The 25,729-nt window shown below is 40.9% G+C and overlaps 1 protein-coding gene across 14 annotated transcripts in view; it reads right to left on the reverse strand.

The window, feature by feature from the left end:
- LMO7 (LIM domain 7) overlaps window positions 1-25,729 on the reverse strand; it is a 193,590-nt gene that overhangs the window by 26,058 nt on the left and 141,803 nt on the right. For 10 of the 14 annotated variants that reach the window (XM_087865081.1, XM_087865078.1, XM_087865076.1 and 7 more), the window contains exons 9-18: window positions 24,475-24,727; window positions 23,852-24,136; window positions 23,251-23,529; window positions 22,792-22,992; window positions 21,179-21,898; window positions 20,220-20,249; window positions 12,463-12,580; window positions 10,253-10,395; window positions 8,551-8,983; window positions 6,555-6,863 (exon numbers count right to left, since the gene is read on the reverse strand). In XM_087865081.1, coding sequence (XP_087721207.1) covers window positions 6,555-6,863; window positions 8,551-8,983; window positions 10,253-10,395; window positions 12,463-12,580; window positions 20,220-20,249; window positions 21,179-21,898; window positions 22,792-22,992; window positions 23,251-23,529; window positions 23,852-24,136; window positions 24,475-24,727 — 2,771 coding nt within the window. The remainder of the gene's footprint in view (window positions 1-6,554; window positions 6,864-8,550; window positions 8,984-10,252; window positions 10,396-12,462; window positions 12,581-20,219; window positions 20,250-21,178; window positions 21,899-22,791; window positions 22,993-23,250; window positions 23,530-23,851; window positions 24,137-24,474; window positions 24,728-25,729) is intronic. The other 4 variants (XM_087865085.1, XM_087865083.1, XM_087865082.1 and 1 more) reach the window with 2 other exon arrangements.

Raw genomic sequence — 25,729 nt, forward strand, 5'->3', positions numbered from 1 at the left:
CTGGCAGGGTCTGGCAGGGTCTTCCCTCTCATAATGACATTGATTTGCAAGCTTTTTATTTTGCAAAACCGTATTTTCAAATGAAAATCTTATGTAGAACACCTCCCTTCCAAACCAATACATAGAAGGGATTAGAGTGAATAGCTAGAATTTCAATTTCAAGCTATAATTTCAATGGCGTGGCCTGCCCTTGATGGCAGTCCCTCAGGCATCTCTCTGGAATCCTAGGTCCTTGAATTAGATCAGCCCCTAGACTCCTTGCAGCGGAACAGATCTATAATTATAGTCAAGCACAAACTGTTCAACAGTGATTTCAGTTAAGATTTCTTTTTTTTTTTTTTTAAAGATTTTATTTATTTATTTGACAGAGATAGAAATAGCCAGTGAGAGAGGGAACACAAGCAGGGGGAGGGGGAGAGGAAGAAGCAGGCTCATAGCGGAAGAGCCCGATGTGGGGCTCGATCCCATAACGCCAGGATCACGCCCTGAGCTGAAGGCAGATGCTTAACCGCTGTGCCACCCAGGCGCCCCCCTCAGTTAAGATTTCTACTTCCTTATTTATCTCTGTAAGATACATGCCATGTAAGTATTCTACGAAGGATCCATGCCTCAGAAGACGATGATGGGGGAATTACTGCTTGAACTGGATAGAACCAGAAATACAAAGTCTTGGGGGAAATCTAGATTCTCGATGACTGATAAAGTGGTTCCAGTTGTCTATGCCAGAAAAGATAAAGTATGGTTATCAACATATCACCATTTAAAAATAACTTCCCTCAAATTAGATCCAATTTATACAGAAGCATATACTGAAAAATGAGCTTTTTAGACAAAAACAAAATGATCTATCTAGAGTAGCACTGACAAGATGGAATTTTAGGACATCTGATGAATTAAGACCTTCCTATCACCAAAGATGAGAACTGATGAAAAACAGGGTCAATCTTACATACTAACAGGTCAGAAAGCTACTTTCCCCCAAATTTTTCAATTAGATAAATGTGTTGACTTAAGGGAAGCCTACTGAAGTTGATAAAATTAAACAAAACACTAAATACAGATTTGGGCTCAACAGTCATAAGTAACAGAGGAAATAGATCAACTTTGATTTTTGTACACATGATTCTTTTACATCATTTTTCCAGGGAGTGAGTGGGGTGAGAACATAAGTGAGTGGTCCCCCAATCATGGTGCTGCTCTGGCCCTGGAGCCACTTTCCTTCATGAAAGCCACATCTGAACCTACTTTCTCCACTTCTCCATTCTAAGAGGCAGGTGGTATTTCCAGTCCCATCACTTACCCCATTCCAAGTTTTATCTCTTTCCTACCAAATCCATCTCAGTCCTCCTCCCACCAGGCACTACCAACTTTTCTTGCCTTCAGAAACTGTCTTCTATGTCAACATTATCCCACTTTCTCCCTTCTTTTCCTCCATCTATCCAGCCACCTCTCAGTTTCATGAATGTTCTCCTTTGCTTGCTCTCCCATTCTCACTTTCTTGTCATTCCTGAGCCAGTCTCCCATCTTTTTGACTACAAGCTTTCCTGAATAACCTTCCCTACTGGGTCTTCAGTTATTGGCTCAGCCCAATACGCCCAAAATTAAATTCAGGATCTTCCTCCCAAACCTACTCTTTTCGACCTCTTGTTTCTCAAGTATTGGTCAGTTACATCACTATCTGACCAGATGCCTGAGTTAGCAACACCAGGGGCTCCTCCTCCTCCCTTCCCACCCTGCCCCCACTGCACCTGCGCATTATTAAAGTGCTCTCGAGTCCTTCATCTATAAATCTATCCTGGATTATCCCATCTGTTCATTGCTCTTTAGGTTATCATCTTAGTTTAGAGGGGAGGCCATGGTTCAAACTATTTCAGCCACCTCTGAGTTGGCTATCCTGGCCCCGCCCCTCTTCCCCTCCATCTTCTACACAACTGCCAGAATTCTAGTCACAGAACATGCCAGTTATCATTATTGCACCCCATTTTAAAATTGCTGGTAGCTCCTTACTGCCTATTGGGTAGATTTCAAACTCTGCATTTCAGAAATTCCACATTTCTGATTCAGTGCTGGTAAGTTTCAGTAACTATATAGCTTTCCTCAAAAACAATTTTAAGAATGATTTTATCTTTATGAAACAGAAGATATTTCAGTCCCTGTTGGCTCTAAAATGCTAGAGATACAGCAAAGTTAAGTCAACATTTGGAGACTTAACATAAGGCAGTTCTCAAATTGGAGTTTGTCATATTTTCAAAAAATTAGGGTCAGAGAAATTACAGTTGTGGCCTAAGCACTTAACCAGCCCAGGGCAAGTTATGTAACTTTCAAATCTCAAGTATTTCATTCGTAAAGGTGGGGATAACACCACCTACTTTGAAAGGTGATTGGAAGGATTAAGTGAAACACTTAAGAGGTGCCAAGGTACTTGGTTGCTGCCCGGTAATTACTTTCTGTTCCGCGTGGAAACAATGTTACATGTGATATATATGCGGGTTAAGCAGTTTCCAGGTCAGCTAAAGAGAGTCCTATTTAACGCTCACATACCTACCTAGCTCTAAAGCCAACAGAACGCAGCATTCAAGGAATACTTTCAGATCCAGGTACTGTGCTACCAGTGATCTAGACAGGCTTGCTTCCTGCCCGCCCGGCAGCAGGGTCTAGAGAAGGTGACCAGCATAGTGCATGGGAGGAAGCCGTGATACAGTTAGCCCTGGGTACTCTTCAAAAGGGGCACCATCGCAGGCTTGGTGATTGAGAAGTAAACATGTGAAAAGCTTCCTTCCTCCCATCTGTATCATCTAGCTTCTGGGTAGCGCTTTAAAAAATCTGGGGCAGAGGTTCTGAAATGGGAATTTGGATGGAGTTTGAGAGAAGAGGGCTCTGACAAGACGGAAAAGGTGACAAAACCCTGTCGATGAGACCAATCAGGGGAAAATAATCAAAGCCACGTCTGTGAGGCAGATGGAGGAGGATGAAGAGCTCTGGGGTCATACTCTCCCCTTGCCTTGGGGTCACCCCTGCGACTGCCCTGGCAGCCTGGATCAGAAAAAGAGGCAGGAAAAGAAGCAGTATCAGAAGAGAAGTTGGGGAGAAAAGGGAGTGGAAAGGAATGAAACCCCACCTGGGCAGTGGAGATGGGAAAGAAATTTCTGTGGGCAGATTTTAAATGAGGTCATATTAAGTTCTTTCCTTCATTAAGCTTCCCTTCTTAATGGCATGAACCACCTCATGACCACAATTCTGTGAGAGGCTCCTAACCAGTTTCTGACCCCCGACTTCATTTCCTTAAAATAATTCTATGTAACAGCACAGTGCTTGGAGTGGCAAAATATGCCTAAATCTTAACACTCCCACATTAAAGAGCCCATGAGGACCTAAATTACAAGTTGGATCAAGTTCAGACTTAAGTCTGGTGATCAAGGCTTTGAATGAAATCGAGTCAGGAAATACGTAAGTGCTAACTATGTGCAAAGGCTGTGGAGGGTACGAAGAATACCAGTGAAGGAGAAACGATGAACATTTGGAACAAGGAAGAATCCAGCAAATGAAACTTTCACCTAGGCTGAAAAGTTCAATTCCAACTAGGGGAAGAAGAGGTCTTGATTCACAAAGCAAGTGACCCTCTTGGGCTTTGAGAGAACAGGACGACTTCACAAGACAAACGGGGGTGAAATGAACATTTTCAAATGTGGGAACAGTAAGACCAAGTACTATGATGTGTCGAAGAAAGTGTACAATGTGTCTAAGAAAAAGCAAGCAGTGTTGTGTGGCTTGGTCACCAACTTCCAATTCTTTTTTTCCATGACACAGTGTGGTGCAGGTGACTTTGCGTCAGAGTGCCTGCTTACAAATTCTGACTCCACCACTCAGGACCCTGTATGGTCTTGGACTAGTAACGTGACCGCTCGTGCTTCAGTTTCCACAACAGCAGAACAGGGAGGTAAGGGTCCTTGAGGCCTAAGAAATAGCCCGAGAAGCCGGGTTGGCACATGGCAAGCGCTCAGTAAGCAGCCGTTACTGAGCTACAAAGGGAGACTGGGACCTGTGCAGAGGGGTCAGAGTGCTCCCCTGAGAGCTTTGAACTTGTCTGAACAGTCCACAGAGTGCCACTGGAGGCCCTGGAGCAGAGAAATTACCAAGTGCAGCCGAGCATCATGCAAGTCGGTCTAACACCAGGCTCGCAGAGAATGCACAGACACAGACGGCAATTTACAAAGCGTTCGCGCTGATGGGGAAAGGGCCTGAGAATTAGGCTCGTGGAAGCAGGGACAGAAGAGAAGACTACCATGGGAGATTCTGGAGGAGGAAATGAAAGGATCTTACTGGTGGAAGTGTGAGGTAAGAAGGAGAAAGGAGACCCGAAGAACACTTACAAAGCTCCCAAAACATCTAGATGTTCACCCACACACTACTTTTTATTCTTCTATTCTCTGAACACCTAGAATTACAGAGTTTGGACAAACGCTTGGAAGAGCATTACCAAAACCCTTGACTTATCCGTCATGGGTTGTCTTGTACATTTGCGGCCCTGTCCCCGAGGCAGGAAGCTCCTTCTCAGCGATCAGAGCGGGTGATGCTCTCTGAGCAACTGCGCTGTCCACAGCGTGGGAGCGGACACACCGAGCAGCCCGGAGACGGGCACGTCACCATGTGATACATACATACTCGCCTCGGCAAAGCCTAATTTTGCTTGGTAGGATACCATTTCAAGTTTGGAGACAAAGGAGCATAAATCCATTAATGATGAAACCTGAAGCCAAGCCATGTTAATTCAGGTTCCCCGAACTGCCACGACCTGGAACACACCCAACACCACACTTAGCCTCTTTTTCTTAATCCGTGGAGGCGGCTACTTAGCCGCCGCCCTGAGGGCACTTTACCACCTAGTAGCACGGTACCTTAATAAGGCTGTCCTGTTGGGTTTGCTATGTGAAAACGTGAAAGCAAACACGCAAGCCCATAAAAACAAAAGACACCTTGCTTCGGCTTTTATTATTCACCCCTGGACCTTAGGTTCTCCAAGTATACCATGGGCTATTGTTCTCATCCACTGAAACTTATGATGCTAATTACAGGTTTCTAATTCCTTAAAAACGAAGTGAAAAAAATTACAGCTAATGATTTTAGCAAGCTGAAGAGATTATTTTTAGATATATGTTTGTAAATATGCATGGGAACAACAAAGAAATATACCTACATGTTAACAAAGGTTATCTCTAAAAGACGGGAGTACCAATCGTTTTTATCATACATATTTTCCTGCATTCCCAAATTTTCTCAACACGAAGTACTTCATAATCAGGACAAAAAAAAAAAAAAAAAACCTAAAACTTGTAAAGCTTTTCTGTGGTAAATATGCCATATTAACTTAGTGCACATAGTTATTTCATTAATATAATTTAGGCCAAGTTATACACTTGGGGTTGTGCCTTGGAAAACACACATACCCTGGTAAGGCAGCAGAGAATGTGTGACTAAGCCACAGAACCACAAAAGCGCCTCTATGCTAAGGGGTCCATATGGCTATCAAACTGCCTAACAAAGGTGTTTTTGTTTTTTGGTTTTTTTTTTAAGAAAAGTTTTCTGTTCTCTAGACAACCAATGACTTCCAGCTTATATATAAAATATACTACATTCATCACCTAGCAATTCTCCTAAAAGCTATCTATGGTGATTTTAAGTAGGAAAAACTACAAATGCCCCCCAGTCATTCTTCATCTGAGGATATACTTTGTTCAGATTCCAAACATTAAGGAACATAACTGTCATACTGTAACGAAGCCTCAATATTCCCATTAAGATACAAGAAACAGCACAAAATTGTAGACTTTGTAAATTAGTATTAAAAGTCACGAGAAGGTTGCAGTGCCTGGATGGCTCAGTCCGTTAAGCATCTAACTTTTGGTTTTGGCTCAGGTCATGATCTCATGGGTCCCGGGATCCATCCCTGAGTAGGGCTCTCTGTGCTGGGCGGGGAGTCTGCTTGAAAGATTCTCTCTCTCCCGTCTCCCTTTGCCCCTCCCCCCACTTGATTGCTCACGCACTCAATCTCTCTCTCTCAAATAAATAAATAAAAGTCACGAGAAGGTTAATATGATAGGAAAAGAAATGCCATGTCCCTAGAGGCCAGCACCTAGCCTGTGTACCAATTTCCCCTTCTGGTCAGTTAATCTCCCTGAGAAGGGGGTTTTATTACTCACTTACCTGTTAGACCTGAATCTATAATCTCCCAAGTGACCCCTACACCTGAACCAGGGGCTGCTGACCACTAGAAGTATAAGGCAACAGTTGCTGACTTGAGGAATAGAGAGAAAAAACAACCCTAAAGAGATCGGTCCAAAAAGCCTCAATACACACACATCACAAGGGTTATCTGGATCCATAAACGCGAAGGTGGAAGAGGCCTACTTCTTCGAAGATGTGCTAAAAATAAAATGCAATATCGTTTTCCACATTTTCAGTCCAGATAATAACACCTAGAGGTTAGAAGCATGGTTTCCAGATTTCAATACTTATGTTTCTGAGCAGTGGGTGATAGGCAGCCTTCCCAAATTCACCTGTGATCTTGAGACCTCTGTCTGCGGTGAGCTTCCCCCTTCTCCAAACTCAGACGTTAAATCGGGGCCAGATGTTGAAGACAGTGTGGCTTTGGACGTGGCGGCCTGGTCCAGGGAAAGTGATGAGAAGGAGGATGTAGGAGACGGCAGCCCCATCACACCTTCTCCCAGCGCTGCTATCTCTCTCTCGCTGGACTTGCTGGAAACAAGCTGGCCTATGTCAAGCTTTTGCACAGAGGTGCTGACCAAACTGTTGTGAGTTCTCTTGGCATCTTCTACATCTCCATTATACTTCCAAGCATCATCCATCTAAAAAGGAAACATCATTTCAAGCTTGGTACTGTTAGATTTCTGTTTAAAAAACATATACATTAAATACTTTAAAACTATAAAAGTAACATACCTCCCACAGCAACTATGGCTGAAAGCTTGGAGCACATTCTTTCACGTAACAGATAGACGCATATGTAGTGGGAGGAGGATTTTTTTTTTTTTTACAAAGTTTCGATATTATAGACAGACTGCTGAAACTTGCTTTGCTCATTTACATCACCCTGAGAGGTCAATAGACAGATCTCTAGACTAGTCTTTTTAATTGCCGAATGCTCCATAGTACGGATATCTACAATTTATTCATTTGCTATGCATTCAGTATTGTTTCAAGTTTTCTGTAACTTCCAAAAGCATTGCAACAAGTACCTACATGTTTTCATAATTGGGATATTTATTTTTATAGATTCTCAAAAGTAGACTCGCTGGACCAAAGAATATTTAATATATATATAATACATGTAATATTAAAAAGATAAATGTAATATATAAATTTTATATATACTCATCATCTCAAAAATATTGTAGCAGTGCACTCCCAACAGAATGTAGAAGAACAGCTACTTCTCTGCATCCCTGCCAACACTAGACATTTTCAAGGTTTTAAATCTTTGTCAATTGCGTGTGTAAAAAGCTGTACAGCTCATTCTTACTCTCATGAGACTGAACATGCTTCAATGGGTTTCATGCTGTCAAACATTTGAATCCCTCTTCCTTAAACTGGCTACTCATTTCTATATCCATTATTCTACTGCTTCTCTTTCTTCTTGCCAATTTGTAGGAGAATGTTAAATGCTAGTGATATTAACCCTATATCTAGAATTCATTTTACTAATATTTTTCTGAGTCTATAAGTTGTCCTTTGACAACTTTTACTAATGAGTCATATACATTTGATTTTTTATTTTTTTATGCTGCCAATTTTTCTCTATTTTACTTACTATAATGATGAGGACTTTCCTGGCTAGTTTAGACAGGTTTTCCTTACCATGAATATCTTTTCAAGTTTTTCCTTAGATTTTATGACACTATATTGGCAGAGGTAAAAGGAACCTGAATATTGATCTGAACACTATACTGCTTCCTCTTACGTAATTAAAATTAATACACCCACTTTTGGTTACGCAATACTGCTTGATTCTTGGGGCTAATGATTCCATTTTCTATATTCTTAACAATCCTAATACACATAGAACCATGAGATACATTTTAATAACCACATTCAGGCATATCAAGTTCTAGTAAAGCAGGTAATCAGAGAAAAATAGAAAGCTGTACATAAGGCTCCTGAAAATATTTAGGCTAACCCATGTGAAATTGCTGTTTGTAGGTCAAAAGAACTACTAGCATCTTCATGTTCAGCCTAATACTTCACAAAAGTTATATTTTTTAACAATAAAAAATGTTCTGCCTTAGAAAGCAGCTTATTCATTCTTTAAAATGGATCAGGCCTTACTTTCATTGAATTTATCAAGTTTAATCAGTTCCACAGAGTTGTTATAAACATTAAATGTCTATTGAATCTAAATTGGTTGAAACAAAATGGCCCTATATGCAAGTTATGCACATTTTCTACAGCAAGTAGAGATAACTCAAACTTCTACGCAAGTTCCCCAACACTTAGCTCTTGAGAACAGACTGAATGAACTGGGAACACATTTTTTACCGTGTAGGATCTTGGGAGTGATGAGATTCCCTTGGCCTGAGAGCCAAAAGGTCTTGGTGTGACCACAGATGTTAACCTGGCTGTATCAGTTTTCTGGTAACTTCTGGGGAGAGAGGCTGAAACTCGAGTCAACTCTGTTTGTGTCGTCAGTGAATGCTGAGAAGACAAAGAGTCTGGGAGCTGTTCTTCCATGGAGCTTTTAGAAGGAAGCTGAACGTCAACAGTGACAGCATCCTCTCTTTTTGCAAAAGTCGCGGAATCTTGTTTAGGAATTTCTGTAGAGTACACTGTTCCCTTCTCTTCTACTCTCTCACTCTGGTAACTCGCTTCTGATGTAGTCAGTGTAGGGGAAAGCATCTCTTCATTCAACACATCATCAGAAGAATGCAACCTCCTCCTGGATGTAACCGTGGACATTTGACCTCGGGATTCCCTTAGGAAAAAGCACACCATAAGCACCAAGTGACGCATGTGACACACAGGGGTGGAGAGGGGATGGTTACTTGAGCAGTGACATAAAATGGACTAAGAATAAAAAGGCTAATGACTTCACACAATAACCAGCATGATATTAACAGAATAGGAGGATAAATACATGTATTTTTTTTAGTACCACACTAAAAGGTTGTAGGAACTTGAGACTTTTTTTTAAAAACAGGCTCTCAAATACTTCAGAGGGATTTTTTAATTGTAAAGAAATGTTAATAAGAAAATGAGGATATTTTAATAAGGGAACATTCACAGAGTTTTACCTACAAGTTTATCAATCTTCCAAAATTAGCTCACTGTAAATAAAACTGATTGCCTGACAACCAATTTGAACCTTCCGAAGATGTGGATTCCTTTACAGGGTTGTGAGCTTTTTTTCCTGGATACAATTTTCAATAATTTAGTAAAAACAAAAGACCACAAAAGACTCAGAGTTCAGTTAAAATCAAGTTAGTGTATGATTTCATACAGCCTGAGAGAACTTGCATGGACAATTACTACAGATTAAAGAGAAGTCCATGACACATCCTGGCCACTACCATTTAGTAGGGAATACCTCGTAAGTGAATGAAACTGTGTTTGCCATTTGCTTCCAGGGCACAAAGGAGCTTTGTTTAACTTCACCTGACAGCACGTTTCCTTTTTGACATTATCCTTAAAGCATATTTGCCTTCCCCCAACCTATAAATATTCCAAGGTTTCTCATAGTAACTGCTCTACAGGAAAGTTTAAACTGGACCTTTATCCTGTTATGTTGCAATGCCAAAAATAAACCCCTTGTATTTATGCTTATATTGTCCTCCTCTAAAATAGATTTTAATCGTACCACTAAAACATGAAAAGGAACTTGATATTTTACACAATTTAGATGAGTGGGAGCTGGTTTTATTTGGCCATTCCATTTCTAAATTCATTTTAAAAGGAAAAGGTGGTTTATTTTCTGCACCAATAACGCCCAATACCACCCAATACTGCCCTTGAATATACAATGTAAAAATCAAGAAGGAATGCACACCTATATTAAGCACCCATTTCTTCTGTTAATCTAAGTCACTCTTTATTACAGCAATACTTTGCTTTCTCATTGCAGAGCAAAATCCTGACTGTTTCATACTTATTTGCCTATGGTTTAATATTGGTATCCTACCCTTACATAAAATATAGATTTCTAACACCGGTAACTCCAACCGTGAGATGCACTCAGCTTTATTACCTGTCCTGTAGCATTTCCTTAAATGTCTTAGAGCTTCTCTCGGACTTCTCAAGTGCCTGCTTTTCAATTTCTTCCCTCTCTTCTTTCTTCTTCTGCAGATCTGAAGTGTAGCTTTTTCGACGATCTTTCCATTTTGCGAGGTCCTGACAGAAGAAAATCACATCAGCACAGGCATACCTGAATTTCCACACAGCCTCTCCAGCAGTGAGAAAGCGCCAGCGTATACCATTACATCGCTGAAACTATTCACTCCAACTCGATGCCAAGGTGGCCTAATTTTGCTTTTTATAGCTGGCGTTTCTGTAACAACCTTTATCTCATGTGTCTGTCTAAAAAACCTGACCTAATAAGATAGACCCCATTACTGTTTTCCTGCCTCCCTGCCCATTTCACAAAGTCTGCTAAATGCCTGTAATTGGGTGCCAGGTCGGAAAGATCAGGAACTGTTTCAAATTCATTTTCATCTTACTCCAATAACCTGGTTGTTGTGTGAAATGTCGTATTTCACTAGTACAACTGAAACAGAGATAGACTGTAATGGCGAAGCATAAACGCTCACTTTTTCATTTAACATACACCCAGCTGGATCCCTACTTTGAGGCAGAGGACCACAAACATGCAGATGTGTAAGATGTGGGTTCCATCAAGGAACTCTAGGTCTTGAAGGGGAAGGGACTTGTAAATAAAAGTTCAACAGTGAGTGTGACTGGACAGCACAGGATGGTGGGGGCCTGAAGGAGAGAGAGTGCTCAATTCTACCTCAGGCCGGGGAGGGCAGAGTTTGAAAAGGATTTCCTGGGGAGGTCAGGCTTGAGTATACGATTTTAAAGCAGGTAAACTCCACCTAACAACAGGGCAATAAGGAAGATCCCATAGGAAAAGCGGACCTGTTTCCCATATTCCCAGGAACAGAAGTCTAACCTAGCTGGGTGACCTCAGGACAATCAACCTGATTTTGCTTTTAAATTAGCCTTAGCAGCCTAAGCTGGTTGTGACACTCAAGGCTGTAAGACATTTTGGATGGTACAGACTTTCCTAAGTCTCCAATATAGGGAAATGCCATGCTAAGTCCTGCTAGTGGCATTCCAGTCCAAAGAGAAGCACATCTTCGGTCTCAGACTAAATTAGTTTGGTTAAGAGTCGAGAGGACCATTCCTGAAGCCAGTATGAACCACTTCCGAAAAGATCAAAAGCAGTGTGCATTTAGTCCTACAGAATGGTCAGCATGGGTTTTCATCTGCATTAACAGATAACCCCTCAATACTTATTTTCACACCCAAACTACCCCATGTATTTGGGCAAAGTGACATTGAATTACTGTTTCTTGATCATTAAATCGAGTTCCCAATGAAAAGAAACCCTGGAATTGAGAAATGCAGCCAAGGCAGAAGGTTGGTCTTCATTTCATAGACTTTAATCTCTTTGAAAATGAAGATTTACTATCCCTGGCCCTTTTGTTCATTCTAACACTCTACTCTTCCCATAAAGTTATCCTCAAACTCCTTTGGGTTAGGTCTGTATAATTTATCTATTGTATTTCTAGACATTCCTTTGGTTTGTAACAATTACCCCTTTCAAAAAAGGTCAAGCTTTTTTCCTGCAGGGACAAAGCTAAATATTAAGTCTGTGTCCATATAAACATCTGAATATAAGTCAACTTCTCTCTTCGATGTCAGAAAACATCTCATTTTTATTCATATCAATTACTTTTCCGGCCAAAATATTACTGCTAGTTATATTCCTTATTTCTCCCCAAATCTCTATTAACTCTGAGAACCCCTTCATCTCCTCCTGCTAATGCCAAGACTGTTCTGGACCCCCTTCTCCTCCACCACCCCTAAACTTGGAGTTAAGTCTTTTCCCTTCACAAGCTTCAATAACAGTCACACCTCAAATTCAACTAACCAAGGCAAGTGAACGAATTAACTGTGCTGTAAGGAAGCAGATTCACATTTTTGAGAACTCAGAGAATATTAGAAAATAAATATCCTATTGTATTTTTCACAGCGGCCTTTAAAATAGGCAACAGTAACAGGCCAAAAAGGTGTACGAATCTCTTCAAAAGAAGCTGATCGCATTTTCTGTAGACCTGAATTCTGCAGCCAGGAAAATCATCTCAAGTATACTGATCTTCTTTTAAGAGAAGCAAGGAAGCGTCAAATAAGTAGACTCTCCCAGTCTTCCCTTCTCCCAATACAAAACATACTCACATCTTGCCATTTCTGATCTTGTTCTTTTAACTGTGATTTTATTTTCTGCATCTCCTCGTAACGCAGCTGACGCAAATTCTGAATATCCTCTGCGCTGACATCACTCATGGACTTACTCCTAGGACAAAAATACCCATGGTAACCAAGGGTCACATGACCAGACTTAGGGTTAAAACTGGAAGGTTGGGCTTTTGCTTGGAAATTCCATCTAAATTTCTGATGTACTACCTAGACGTTTTAGTGATATTATCACAGAAATAGCACTACAGAGATAAATGGTGTTTTTCCAAAACGTAGAAACAAGAGCCTAGCACTCAAGTGTGCATTCTTTCACAAAATGGCTAAATGAGCCCTGCATGAGTCTGAAAAAATAATCCAATGTTCATATTTGCAGTGGGCCATGCATACAAGGATTACTTCAGAAAGAAATATTTACTAGAATCATCTGTATTTTTCCATCTCCCCCAAAGATAATCTTTTAAGGTTTGGCTGCCTTTTCTGGGCACTTATTAAATAATTTAATGATTACCTGATATTTTCTCCTTAAGTTCATTACCATGAATAAATGTGTTACTTCTCAAGGATTCTCTAAAATCCATCCCACCACCGCACTGGACTCATTCTCAAAGCACCATAGGTAGTTTCTTTTTTTTTTTTTTTAAGATTTTATTTATTCATTCGACAGAGATAGAGACAGCCAGCGAGAGAGGGAACACAAGCAGGGGGAGTGGGAGAGGAAGAAGCAGGCTCATAGCGGAAGAGCCTGATGTGGGGCTCGATCCCATAACGCCGGGATCACGCCCCGAGCCGAAGGCAGACGCTTAACCGCTGTGCCACCCAGGCATCCCACCATAGGTAGTTTCTAACAGCCAGTTATAATGGAACGACCTCTACAGCCCTCTGTTTTATTAAGGCAGATTGCATGTCTCTCAATGTATGATCCTGTTATGAGTCTGTACTGAGGATTAGCTCTCAGAAAGCTCAACCTAGAGCAAAACCAACGAGCAGAGTGAGGTGTTAGACACGAGGCACATAGACGGGATGGTCAGTTGCACTGGAAAATAGGGTAGTGAGTATGGGGTAGTCCAGTATGAATACTGGAGAGCAGGTAGGAATGTAAGAGACAGAGCTTTTGAAGGTGGGGTACCCAAAATGTGCTTTCCTATGGAAGTTCCTATAGCACTTTCATAATGCACTTTGGATTTTATTTCATTGTAACAGACTCTACTTTTATTTAAGTAAGTTATTTAAGTAACTCTACATCTCCTTCTTGGGCCTTTAAACTTCACCCTCCTGAGAGTTTGCTATCACCACATTTCTTTTATAACATGCTTGCCCTTAGCTAGCTCAGGGATTCAATTAGTCTCTATGCAAATGACTCCCAATCCACAGCCCAGGGCCAGGCCCTCCCTTGACTCAATTCTAATTACTTGTTGAATAAATATCTGCATGGATATCCCCTAGGCACCTCAATTGTAAAAGGACCAATTGAAATAATATCTAGGAAGGATTTTGTAAACTATAACTCACTAAACACATGGTTATTGTTGATGTAGCCAAACTCAATCTTGTCCCCAAACCTGCTTTTCTGCTTGTGGCTGTTAATGGTGTAACCTGCTTCCAATCATCTACATTTGAAACCTAAGAACCATTTTTCACCTTTGCCTCTCCCTTCTCCCTACTTTGTTAGTTATCAAGTCCTCTTATTCAGTGTCTTTTTCTTTCCACTTCTTTTGCCAACACCCTAGATCAGAACACAGCCAACTCTTACCTAGACTTTTAAAGTAGCTTATATTATCCCCCAACCTTCAGATCCAGTGAGTCTGTCTTCAACTGTTCCAGCATGAAAGCCCTTCATCAGTATATATGCCTTTTTAAATGCCACCCATTCCTCAGGATCCCTGATACACTAAACACTGGATGGGTGTGTGTAACTTCCTATTCATTCTCCACTTGAAAGTCTAACAGACCACTCACACTTGACTTGTCATAGACCAAAAACATGATTACTCACCCACAACATACCCATCAACGAAATTCAACTCCATCCTCCAGATTACAGGCCAAAAATCTTGGAGTCATCCCAGATGCCTCTTTTTCTTATACATCATAACTGATCGCATCAGTAAATCCTGTCAGTCTACCGTCTAATTATAACTAGGACACAACCACTTCTCACCACTTCCACCACTACCACCCCAATCCAAGCCATCATGTCTCCCACCTGAATTATTACAAGAAGCAGTCTTCCTGCTTCTACTCCTTCCTGCCCAACAGTGCATGCTGCATACCACAGCCAGAGGGATCTTCTCAAAATCACACTCAGATACTGACATCCCTGTACACAGCACCCATCAGTTTCTTTCCCTCTCATGTGAGTTAAAAGCAGGTTCTTCCAAGACCTAGGACATTACCTAGATCCTGCCTACCCCTCTCCACTCATCTCCCATCATGCTCCCCTACACGCACACTGCCCCAGACAACTGGCTTCCTTGTTGTGCCCACCTCTTGCTCTTCCACCCGCTCTTCAACCAACCATGTAACTTCTCTCTTACTTCCAGTCATCTGCTTGAACATCACCTCAGCGTTTCCCTCTGACCACCCGACACAAAAGAGCAAACGCCCTTCTCCCTTGGCCACCTTATCCCTCACCCTTTCTCCCCACAGCATTTATTGCCACTTGAAATGTCTGTTTACACATCACCTGCCTCATCCTGTCAGATTATAAAGCAGGAATTTGGTCTGTCTGCTCCCATATCACCTATGCCTAGAAGAGCGCCCAGCCTATGGTAGGTGTTGAGGACTGTGCTGATCTAGAGAATTTTCTATCACTTTGATAATAATTCCTACCTCTTCCATGCCAAAAGTGGTCTGGCCTTTCTTTCCACTCCTATAGTGCTTTCGCTATACCTTTCTCCTGGCATTAACATTCAGCATTACAGTGTACGTGTGTGTGTGTGTGTGTGTGTGTGTGTGTGTGTACTTAGTTTATCTCCCTCAGAAGCCCACATGTTGCTTGGAGACAAACACATTTACACATAACGAGGCATGCGGGATCCATGCATTTAACACCAGTGGCAAAAATGAGGTATGTTTTATCATATTTAATGAAGCAAAATAAATTTGTAAGGTTTCTTTTTTGCGTGTGTATGATAAATCAGGATCCCTCCCCAAAGTTTTATAAAGAAAGCTTTGTAAGATTTATTAAAGAGTATTGGGGCACCTGGGTGGCTCAGGTGGTTAAGCATCTGCCTTCCACTCAGGTCATGATCTCCAGATCCTGAGATCAAGCCCCATGTTGCGCTCCCAGCTCAGCGGGAGCTTTTCCCTCTCCCCCTGCCTGTGCTCTATCAAATGAATAAATAAAATCTTTTAAAAAAAGATGTATTAAATAATATTAAGGAATTATACATAGAATATATATCAAATTACATACTGGATCTTTACAAATATATACCTAACTAGGTATGACTACATATGAACCTGATTCACGTGAATTTGAAAACATAAATTAAGCTATCACTGCAAAGAGTAAGACTTTTTGTGCTCATTCTTTAACAGACTCCCTAAAAAGAGAGAAGAAAAAAAATTTTTCAGGACCAAGGCATAAGAGGAATCTGGATACCCAACACATAAGGTTCCATAAGTTCCAGAACAAGCATGGAAATGCTAATATTTTAATAATCTTCTGGTGGGAGGGAAGGCTGATAGTCTCGGCTGGCCCAGACACATCCACGCATGCTCTCTGAGCTCTCCTCCTCCTGCACTGTAAAACCTTATGGTCCTTTTCAGAAAACATGTTCACCATGAGCAGAGGCTACATCGTCCCCTTGGGAGCTCAGAGCACAGAGCCTGGCACCCAGAAGGAGGTCCCCAGGGTAAACCAAGTGACCCCACCACTCTCCAGAGTAGACTAATCCTTGTGTCAGGCAGGATGGGCATTCCCTTGGTTCCCGAGGCTGTACAGTGACCTAAAGAAAACCCAGACACATTCCATGCAGGCTGAACCGAGCCCTGGGGACCAGGCTGAAGGTTCCAGGCCTGGCAGTGGCACCGATTTGCACCCCAACCTAACATCACTTAGCTTCTCTGAGCCTCAGGTCCTCATCTTCTAAGCAAGGAAGGGATTGTTATAAGAAAAGGGGGAAGGTTATACCAATTGTATTTTAATAACCATCAGTGCTATGCACTAACTATTCTTATGAAGGCAAACATGACTGCATGGGATCTCTTGAAAATGAACTCCCAAAACAGCTTCAGATTAGCAAGGTCAGCCCAGGCCACACTGATAAAATCTAGAACTTTCTGAGTACAGAAGTCTTTCAGCCAGATCATGAAGAATTCTTTCCTTATCAGAATTATCAGCATAACATTAAACTTCTGAGGGCTTACTGTATGCCAGCCACACCGCCAAGAAGTCTACCTGGATTAGCTCATTATATGATACCCTCATCCTGTTCTACCACTCACTAGCTGCATGTCCTTGGGAAAGCCGCAATATCTGTCTCTTTCTTCGTGTACCTACAATGCATCTAATAGCTGCCTGTCTACCCCACAGATCAGAAATAGTCTAAGAAATTGTATCTATGAAGTAAGGGGTCAGAAAGGACCAACATGTTGAAAATATCCTAGATATAAAAATCACTGATTGCCTTAAACAGCAAGTAGAAATTCCATGATACTAAGTTTGGGGTCCCTGGAGTCCCGAACTTTCAAGGGAAGATAGGGATATACTTATTTATGCACTTTTAAATACATTTCCATTAGGAGCTGTAGGAATTCTCTGAAGCATAATCAGGACTAAAACCTGGATAACAGACTTTAGAGTGACCACAAACTAGAATGATAATATAACATAAGAAACTTTTCATTTATATGTTTACAGTCTAAATCAGGTTTTCCCTATAGCAGCGCTACTGATATTTGGAGGGTAGATATAACAGCACCAGACAGTTAGTAGAAAACCCCCATCCCCAACCCACCCAGTGTAACAATCAGAAACGTGTGCAGACATTGCTAAATGTTTGCTAGGGACAAAAGCCCCAGAAACTCACATCCACTTTATTTGCCCTTCTTTTTTGTTGTCTTAGGTGTCCTTACAGTTCTACAGAATCTTTTGGCCAAAACCCATACACGAAATGTACATCTCTTAGCTGTCTTTTTTTTTTTTAAGATTTTATTTATTTATTTGATAGAGCACGTGAGCACAAAAGTAGGCAGACTGGCAGGCAGGCTCCCCGCTGAGCAGAGAGCCTGAGGCCCAGCTCCATCCCAGGACCGTGGGATCATGACCTGAGCCAAAGGCAGGCGCTTAACTGACTGAGCCACCCAGGTGCCCCATCTTAGCTGTCTTTGATTACAACTTCACCTTCAATCAATTTTCATTTCCTGTTGATACCAGCAGTAGATTGAATGGCTTAGTCCTATTACAAATTATAACCATATACCCTTACAACAACTTTGTCATTCACAGCTTCCGCCAAGAGGCATCATAACCATATTTTCAAATGTCATGGAACCATACAGACAAATCCATGCAACACAAAGCACACATGACAAAATGCCACATATAAAGCATCATATTAAAAATAAACAGAGTGACAGATGTTAAATGCCAATAAAAAGCAAGCCCAAAATGAACAAGCTAAGACTTTAAGAGGTCATGTGCATTTCTCTTTCACTTGGTCCTTAACCAAAAGGAAAGCATTCATGTTATAGGCAGTCATTTTTCCATCACAGCATGTTAAGCAATAAAGATTTTCCAGGTAAGTATTCTAAGCTTGAAAATGGACAGTATGCCCAAGAAATATCATTAAGAAATATCACTTGTTTCCTGTTATACGAACATGTCTAGAAACAGGAAATAAGTTCTATATGAAATGCCTATACTCAGTCAGGCATTTATTGCAGCAAATCAGTTTAAGAAAAACACTGGTAACTGATAAAACCCAGAAAAAAAAAAATCTCACAGAAAAGGTTTTGATGACAAGCAGTATAAAATGCACTTTAGTTTTCTGAAGACCTATTCGCTTTACTTTCCATTATCTGACAAGTCATGCATTATTCATCAGTCTCAATTTACAGACAATCTTGCTTCATTTGTGTTACCTTGGCACTAAACTGCAAGGGGAACAGGCCTTAAAACAAATACGGTACCATGCAAGCAACAATCTGGAAATAGTCTACAGAAGGTATTTGCTGCTGCTAGCTAGAGCCAGAAAAATCCTTAGCTTTCTGAACCTGGCATTTGGGTTTCTCTTCTCCCTTCTTAGCCCAGTCATCCGGGGCATCCCTATGGAGGAACACGTGGAGTCACCGAAATAGCTGTACGTGTTCACATTCCCATCTAGTACCTGTACTCGGTGTACTTGAATCCTCTTTAAGAAAAACAAACTGCTTACATTATCAAGTCTTACTAGCAAAGAAAATCTGAAAGTTTCCATTCAAAATGCTCAAAGCTGCAGAGATTTTTCATCCGTTAAAACAGTTTTCCCATGATGAATTGAGATGAGCAGATGCTTAAGCGTCATGCTGACAAGTGTCTCGTTCAGCCTCACCAATGAGAAAGCTTTAAGCCCTCGAGGAGCTGCATAGGGAATAATGCGCCTTTGCACGGCACATTGAAAGCATTCTGGGAGGCTGATTTTTTATATCAGTGGCTGAGAAGTATTTGCAATTAGTTGCCCTTGACTCAGTGACACTTTTGACACCTAGAATGGTGATATGGCTTCAAATAGTAATTTTAGTAAGTTCCAAGGTTTCTACACATTAAAAATTATCCAATGCTATCAAAACTAAAGATTCTTAGGGATGACATAAATCCCAGTAGGGGAAGATACTTAGTTACTAAGGCTTGGGCAGATTAAAATACTTAACATACTTAAATTTTCTTCTTGTTCAGAAACTATTAGCAATTAGATTCACAAAGTCACAGAAAGTCTGACGGAAAATATTAAGATGCAGCCACCTGGTTATTCTGCACTAAGAATGAATGATTCTACAGTGTACAGTATAAAGTAAAAGTATGGTAGCATTTGCTTTTAACTCTCCATTACTCTACAAATGGGAAACATTCCCAGAAAATTTTAAAAGATTTTAATTTTTGCAGTTTTAGGAAGCTGATGTTGGCTTTGTGACACAGCCATATTATGACTTTTTTACCCTAATCAGGAATCATGAAAATGTTTCCAAATTCTACTAGGGGAAGATTAATGTCATTCCTCATAGCAACCAATAAAGCTCGACATAAGCTAGGAGTATCTAGATAATACCAACTGAATGAATTCCAACTTCAAAGTGAATGCTAGTATTCCTTTTCCATCATAGATTTTCTAAAGTAACTTTATTTGGGCTTCAACATCTAGAAGTGAGAATTTTGGCCTATGTAGCAATCTAATACTAAATTAAATATACCCAATCTTAGGCAAGTAATTGTGTTACTTTTAATCAACTCCTTAAATTAAAAAAAAAAGAAAGAAAGAAAAAAAGAAAGGGGAAAAAGAAGACCTGAACTTTAAACTTCTAATAAAAACAAAACCTACTGCAGTCATATAGCACTTCATGCACTGCACACTCGAACACAGAAATATTACCATTAGGCTGCAAAATTAGGAAAAAATTTCCCATTTTTTAAAATTACATGCACAGCACACAGCATCCCCATTTAGTGACATGCCAGGATAGAAGTGCAGTGACATATTACACAAAGGACAAACAATACGCAGATTTCGGTTTTTACTGTGAACTACAAAACTTACCCATTCTCACCATAAATCTTTTGAAAGAGTCTAAGAAATCAGAAAACCAAAAATTAAAAGTCATTTTTCAGTTGTGTTACTTTCTAAATGTTCAATATCTTTAATATTCTAACTAGAGATGGACAAATCTCAAAAGGTTTTATCATACTCTTGATAATGTCTTAATTTCTAATTGATCTCCTATGTCAAGGAATCAAATTAAGCGAGATAAAGAGTTTCCTACTTTACCTTGAACCAACGAATCCATAACAGAAAGCTTCCTGTTGCCAGGAATAAAAGGTGGATTTGGGTCTACTGATTTTAATCAACCTTGTATTTGTCCATCCCAAAGTTCAACAAGCTGAACATCAAAACGGCAAGTTCCACAGCACATAAGTGCAGGCCATAGTTACAGGTAACATTCAGCAGACAGCAAATAACATTCATGCATTTTAATAAAGTTTGCACTGAATTTTAAACTATAAACGTAAAAAGTCACATATTGATAGTCCAAGGAACCTAGGTCAAAAACAAAAATCATAAATTTGCAATGCCATATTTTAAGGGAAATGTTTACACATACATCGTACATTCCAACACAGAAAACTAAACTACAACCATACTGGTTCAGAAGAGCCTGAACATGAGAATAAAAAGTCTGTAAACAAAATTGGAAAACATTTTCATGAAACGTCATGTTGCAGATAGTACCATAGTCTTCCTTGAGGCCAAAGGCAAGGTTTGAGTCTACACCTTTTTAAATAGGCCTCAAATAGTTGATTTAGAGATGTGCAAATATGGAATTGCACTTTTTCCAAGAAATCACCACAGGTTTCTCACAACAATATAAATTTTTACAGAATGCCTCAAAATGGCTCGTGTCATGCAGAGTTGGGCGATACAATGCCACTTTCTCACACAAGAAAAGTTACACAAGACCATCCATGACAAGCAAAATCCTTGCAGAAACACACTCTGACCTCTCGACCATCAGCCGTTTCTTGTGCCTAAGTCTGCTGGCCTCCCGGATGGCCTCCCACTTCCGGAGGTCCGCCTCACTGCAGGGACCAGGCATGAAACTGACAGGAGGCACAGTCGTCCCCAGCTGCCAAGACTGGATCTTGCGAGCCAACATGTCATCTTTCTTCTGCCTGTGGGAAGGCACTAATACTCTACAGCTCTTTTTTTTTTCTTTGGATGGGCGTGTCCTTTCAAGTACACAGAGAAATTTGGCTTGAATTTCTGGAGGAAGAGTCCAGGGTTCAGGGAAAGGGACTGGTTGGTATCTATCTGGGGCCCCTGACAGAGGCACCTCTTTCTTCTGTGCTGGAATTCGGCGAACAATCATATCATCTTTTTCTAGATCTGGAAGTACAAGGTCACCTTCTCTACACTGCAGAATTATATCTCTCTCTACAGGATCCTCATGCTCAGAAAACCTTCTAAAGTCTTCGAAAGCCCGGAGAACATATGGATTTGCATGGAAAGCTCCAGTCTTTCTGACAAAGAAATCATCATTCTCTAAGTCAGGATCTAGGGTTGACATCTCAAGGTCATCTCTTTTATACCCTGGTGCAGAAGAGAGATTCTTTCTGCGTGTGATGAGCCTTGGGCCGGCCGTGGGATCAATTTTGATATTTGTTTCAGAAGACAAGATGTCATCAGAATATGTTTGTAGTGCCTGAAGTAATAAAAACTGACTGAAGCACAGAAAAGAAAAAGGAAGGGAGAATCTTATTAAGTTTAGGTTGAAAAGGTAATTAGGCAGCAGATCAACTAGCCTGTTACCATGGGTGAACTATTTTAGGGTACTGTGGGAGAGATTCTTGCTTGGAAGAAAGACTAGTCTTTAATGCCATCACCTGCGACCTTGTTGGACACCATTTAAAGAAGCAAGTGGAGAGTGTACTTCTCAAGAAAGGTGGGCACCATCCAGGCCAACTGATGGGCCTAGAACATAGAGCACACCTCCCTCCCTGTCGCACACACACTTGCTTTCACCCTTTCCTTATTCTGTTAGCCATGGTGATGTAGTCCCCATCCCAGAGAAGCAGCAATGATCTTGCAGAGATTGAAGAGCTGGTCATCAAGAACTTTACGCAATCAGGTAGTCAGCAGAATTAAAATAATAATAATAATAATAATAATAATAATAATAATAATAATAATAAAAATGCTGTGAAGCTATCAAAAAAGACCCTGATGAATCTTTTCTTTGCCTTTTCCCAGTGTGCCCTGAAGTTTATCTAAAAATTATTTCCTTTCTCCACATCTCCACACAGAACACAACCATAAAATTAGGTCAACTTTCACAAAAGATTTTTAGAAACAGTTTTCCGAATGAACTGACTATGCCCCATGAAACTGTGCACTATCTTGTACATCATTGCGCTGAGGAATATTTAATTTTAGACTTCCAAGCTTATATGCTGCCACAGAAGCAATACATTATACATTAGGCTTTTGCGCTAAATATTACGAATGAGGTTTCAAGATCCAGTGCATCGTGGTCAGAGGTTAATGTAGCAGCAGCAGCCGGCACAGGTGTCCCAGGCCGGACTCAAAGCGGGCAGGCTCATGCACACAGGTACACCTGGGCTCGTCCGTGGCACCGCTGCTTCTCCTGGCTGCGTGGGTGTCCCGCGAGCTCCTGGCCCCTTTGGTAGCCAATTCCAGCAAGAGTGAACGTCTTTGGCAGTTGTTGTCTAGCCTATGCTTTGCTTTTTGGATTCTACTAAAAATGGAGGAGCTTCTGTCAGAGCCCAAATCCTCATCCTCAGAATCTGAATTCCTCCTAGTGTCGAGTGATGCAGAGAAAGGAGGGAGGGAAGGAGAAAGAGTTGGAGGAAACTACAACCACTGAAAATCCTGCCATGCAGAAGGCTTTCTAAGATCCAGTCCTAGGGTTTAAATTTAAGCAGTTCTAGCGGTTCTAAAGGCATTGAAGAGAACTAAGTTTTCTCCTTCTCTCTCACAAGAAGCACACAGAGAATGCACCCAGCCAGGGTGCTGAAGGAACACTGGGACAACAGAAACATGCACAGAGACAAACCTGAATCCCTGAAATTCTTTATACCATGGTTTGTAAGTTTCTCTTTTTATTCTTTTCCAGTTCACATCTTCTGGGATCCAACATTTGGGAAGAAACTGATCAAAAGCATTCCCTGGGTTTGGCGTGATTGGACTTAGCTTTCGCACATAAAGATCATCCTTTACGGTGTTGGGTATACGTGTCTTTTCTTCTTCCTCTTCCAAGTAACAAGAGGAGTTTGAAGTTTGTTGTACTGTTGGCCAGTTCTCCACATTTGTGCCCCAAGTTCTCCTCTCGTTACTGTTCAAAACATCCAACCAGTTAAGATACTGAATGACAATTTGTGACACAGAACAAAAAGGCATGCTTTCTGGCTCACAGAGTTTATACCACTGGTTGAGACAAATTAGTTGCCACTCTCATCATTATAGTTCCTAGAACAAAGTTAAGGCGTTATAACAGCATCTCATTTTAATTAAAGAATAGCTTGATTGATACACAAGGGCCAAAGATAATTATAAGATGTGTTAAAAAGAGACAAACTGCAAACAATCTCGGGTGTTATGTATTAAAATCAATCATTAAAATCACAGACATTCTGATCTCGGAGAATTTTTCTGACCTCGTCAATTCGTACAGCCCAGTGGCTAATGGGTCAGCAGGAGGAAACTTTTGTGAGCAAGAGCTAGGAGAGGTGGTTTTCGAGATGAAACACTCGGGCCTCTTTTTTACTCGGAATCTACGGTTGGCTAAGTCATCCAAAACTATGTCAGGCAACCTTCGTTCATCCTCGGAGTCCGAACCACTTTCAGAACCATACACCTCCTTCTGACAGCAAGCTGGATTTGAAAAATCCCACTCTGCTCTGCTAATTTGATGGGAAATTAAAGGATTCTCTGTGTGTCCACTGAGATCAATCAAGACAGGAAAAAAAATGGAAGAAAATAACAGCTCACAACGAACAACAGAAGTCATCCAATTAGCTGAAAGATATGAATAGGCTAAAGGCAATCATCTAAAGACAGAACCGGCACATCATAGGCTGACGCTCTAAAATGGAAGAAATATCATCAGGATATGCATGACCAAAGATATAGGTAAGGAAAAGAAAACATTTTCATTAGTGAAATTTATTATCGATGAAATACATTTTAAGAACCATTCCTTTGCCCATATTTAAAATCCCAGCAAATTCACAAAGCATACTGAATTTTAAAACTCCATCATCAGCTCGCATCCCAGTACCTTGGAAATGTTCCATCTGCTTCTGGATAGACCGGGCTGGCCCAACTTCTTCTGTTATCCTCATTTTTGTCCGGCTTTTTCTTCCTCAGCGGCGCCGGCACATAGGAGGGCTGTCTACTTTTATTGGGCAAAAAACGGTTGAACGGTAAGGCAGATTTTGGTTCAATGGCCGAAATCCTTCGATAGGACATATCATCCTTATTATAATCCTGCATTTTGGATGTAAATTCAGAATCTGTGTCACTTTCACAACCTATAAAAAACGCAAGAGAATTTGCTTTACTCTCCAGATCATTTGTCTAACTGAACCCACACAGCATGCCTGCTTTGTCTTTCCCTTGGAAACCCAGGGCTCTTCTGCTAACTCTGGGGAATATTTTTAGAAATTTGTCATGAAGTTGTGATAAGATCCATTAGGAGGAACTCGCTTTGCATACTGGAGGCGCATGCGCTACACATTCTTTCACTGTTGTACATTCTAAGCAGAAAAAGTCCCCATTAACCGCTGAACTCCTTTTCTTCCCAATCCTTGCCCCTGTGACTTTACATAAAATTTATAGATGGAACACATACGAGTAAAATGTAGCGATCGAGTCAAACACGCATAAAACGAGATCAAAGAGTCATTCAAGGAAAAGTCTGTAATTTAAAATAAAGCACGCCGTTGTCTCAAATTTCTGCGAGGCCAGAGATAAGGGAGGACATGGAAAGAGAAGCAGAAAGCACAACATCACAAAGCGGTCGGCCAGATCCTTGGGAGACCCCTACAAACAAGACACACATCAGAGAGGAGGTTGGGACTTTAGAAATCATTTGGTCCAAAGGAATATCAAGTCTCATTCCTAAATGAATACACACAACTCAAGGCTTTTACTTTTTCTTTTTTTCTTTTTTTCTTTTTTTTTTACAGATTTTATTTATTTGTTTGACAGAGAGAGAGAGAGACAGCCAGGGAGAGAGGGAGCACAAGCAGGGGGAGTGGGAGGGGAAGAAGCAGGCTTCCAGTGGAGCAGGGAGCCTGATGCGGGGCTCGATCCCAGGACTCTGGGATCACATCCTGAGCTGAAGGCAGATGCTCAGCAGCTGAGCCACCCGGGCACCCCAACTCAAGGCTTTTTTCTGAGAGTGGCCATGGAAATATTGGGAACCTTGTGTTTTGATCCCAAATCATTCAAACACAAATTCAAAAGAATGTACTTTGATACACCTCAAGGTCAGATAGATACAAATACCGATCTGTTTTCACAAAATAAGT

The sequence above is a fragment of the Ursus americanus genome, chromosome 10 (genome assembly GCF_024610735.1).
Source record: "Ursus americanus isolate L20-20 chromosome 10, mUrsAme1.1.p, whole genome shotgun sequence".
Lineage (NCBI taxonomy): Eukaryota > Metazoa > Chordata > Mammalia > Carnivora > Ursidae > Ursus > Ursus americanus.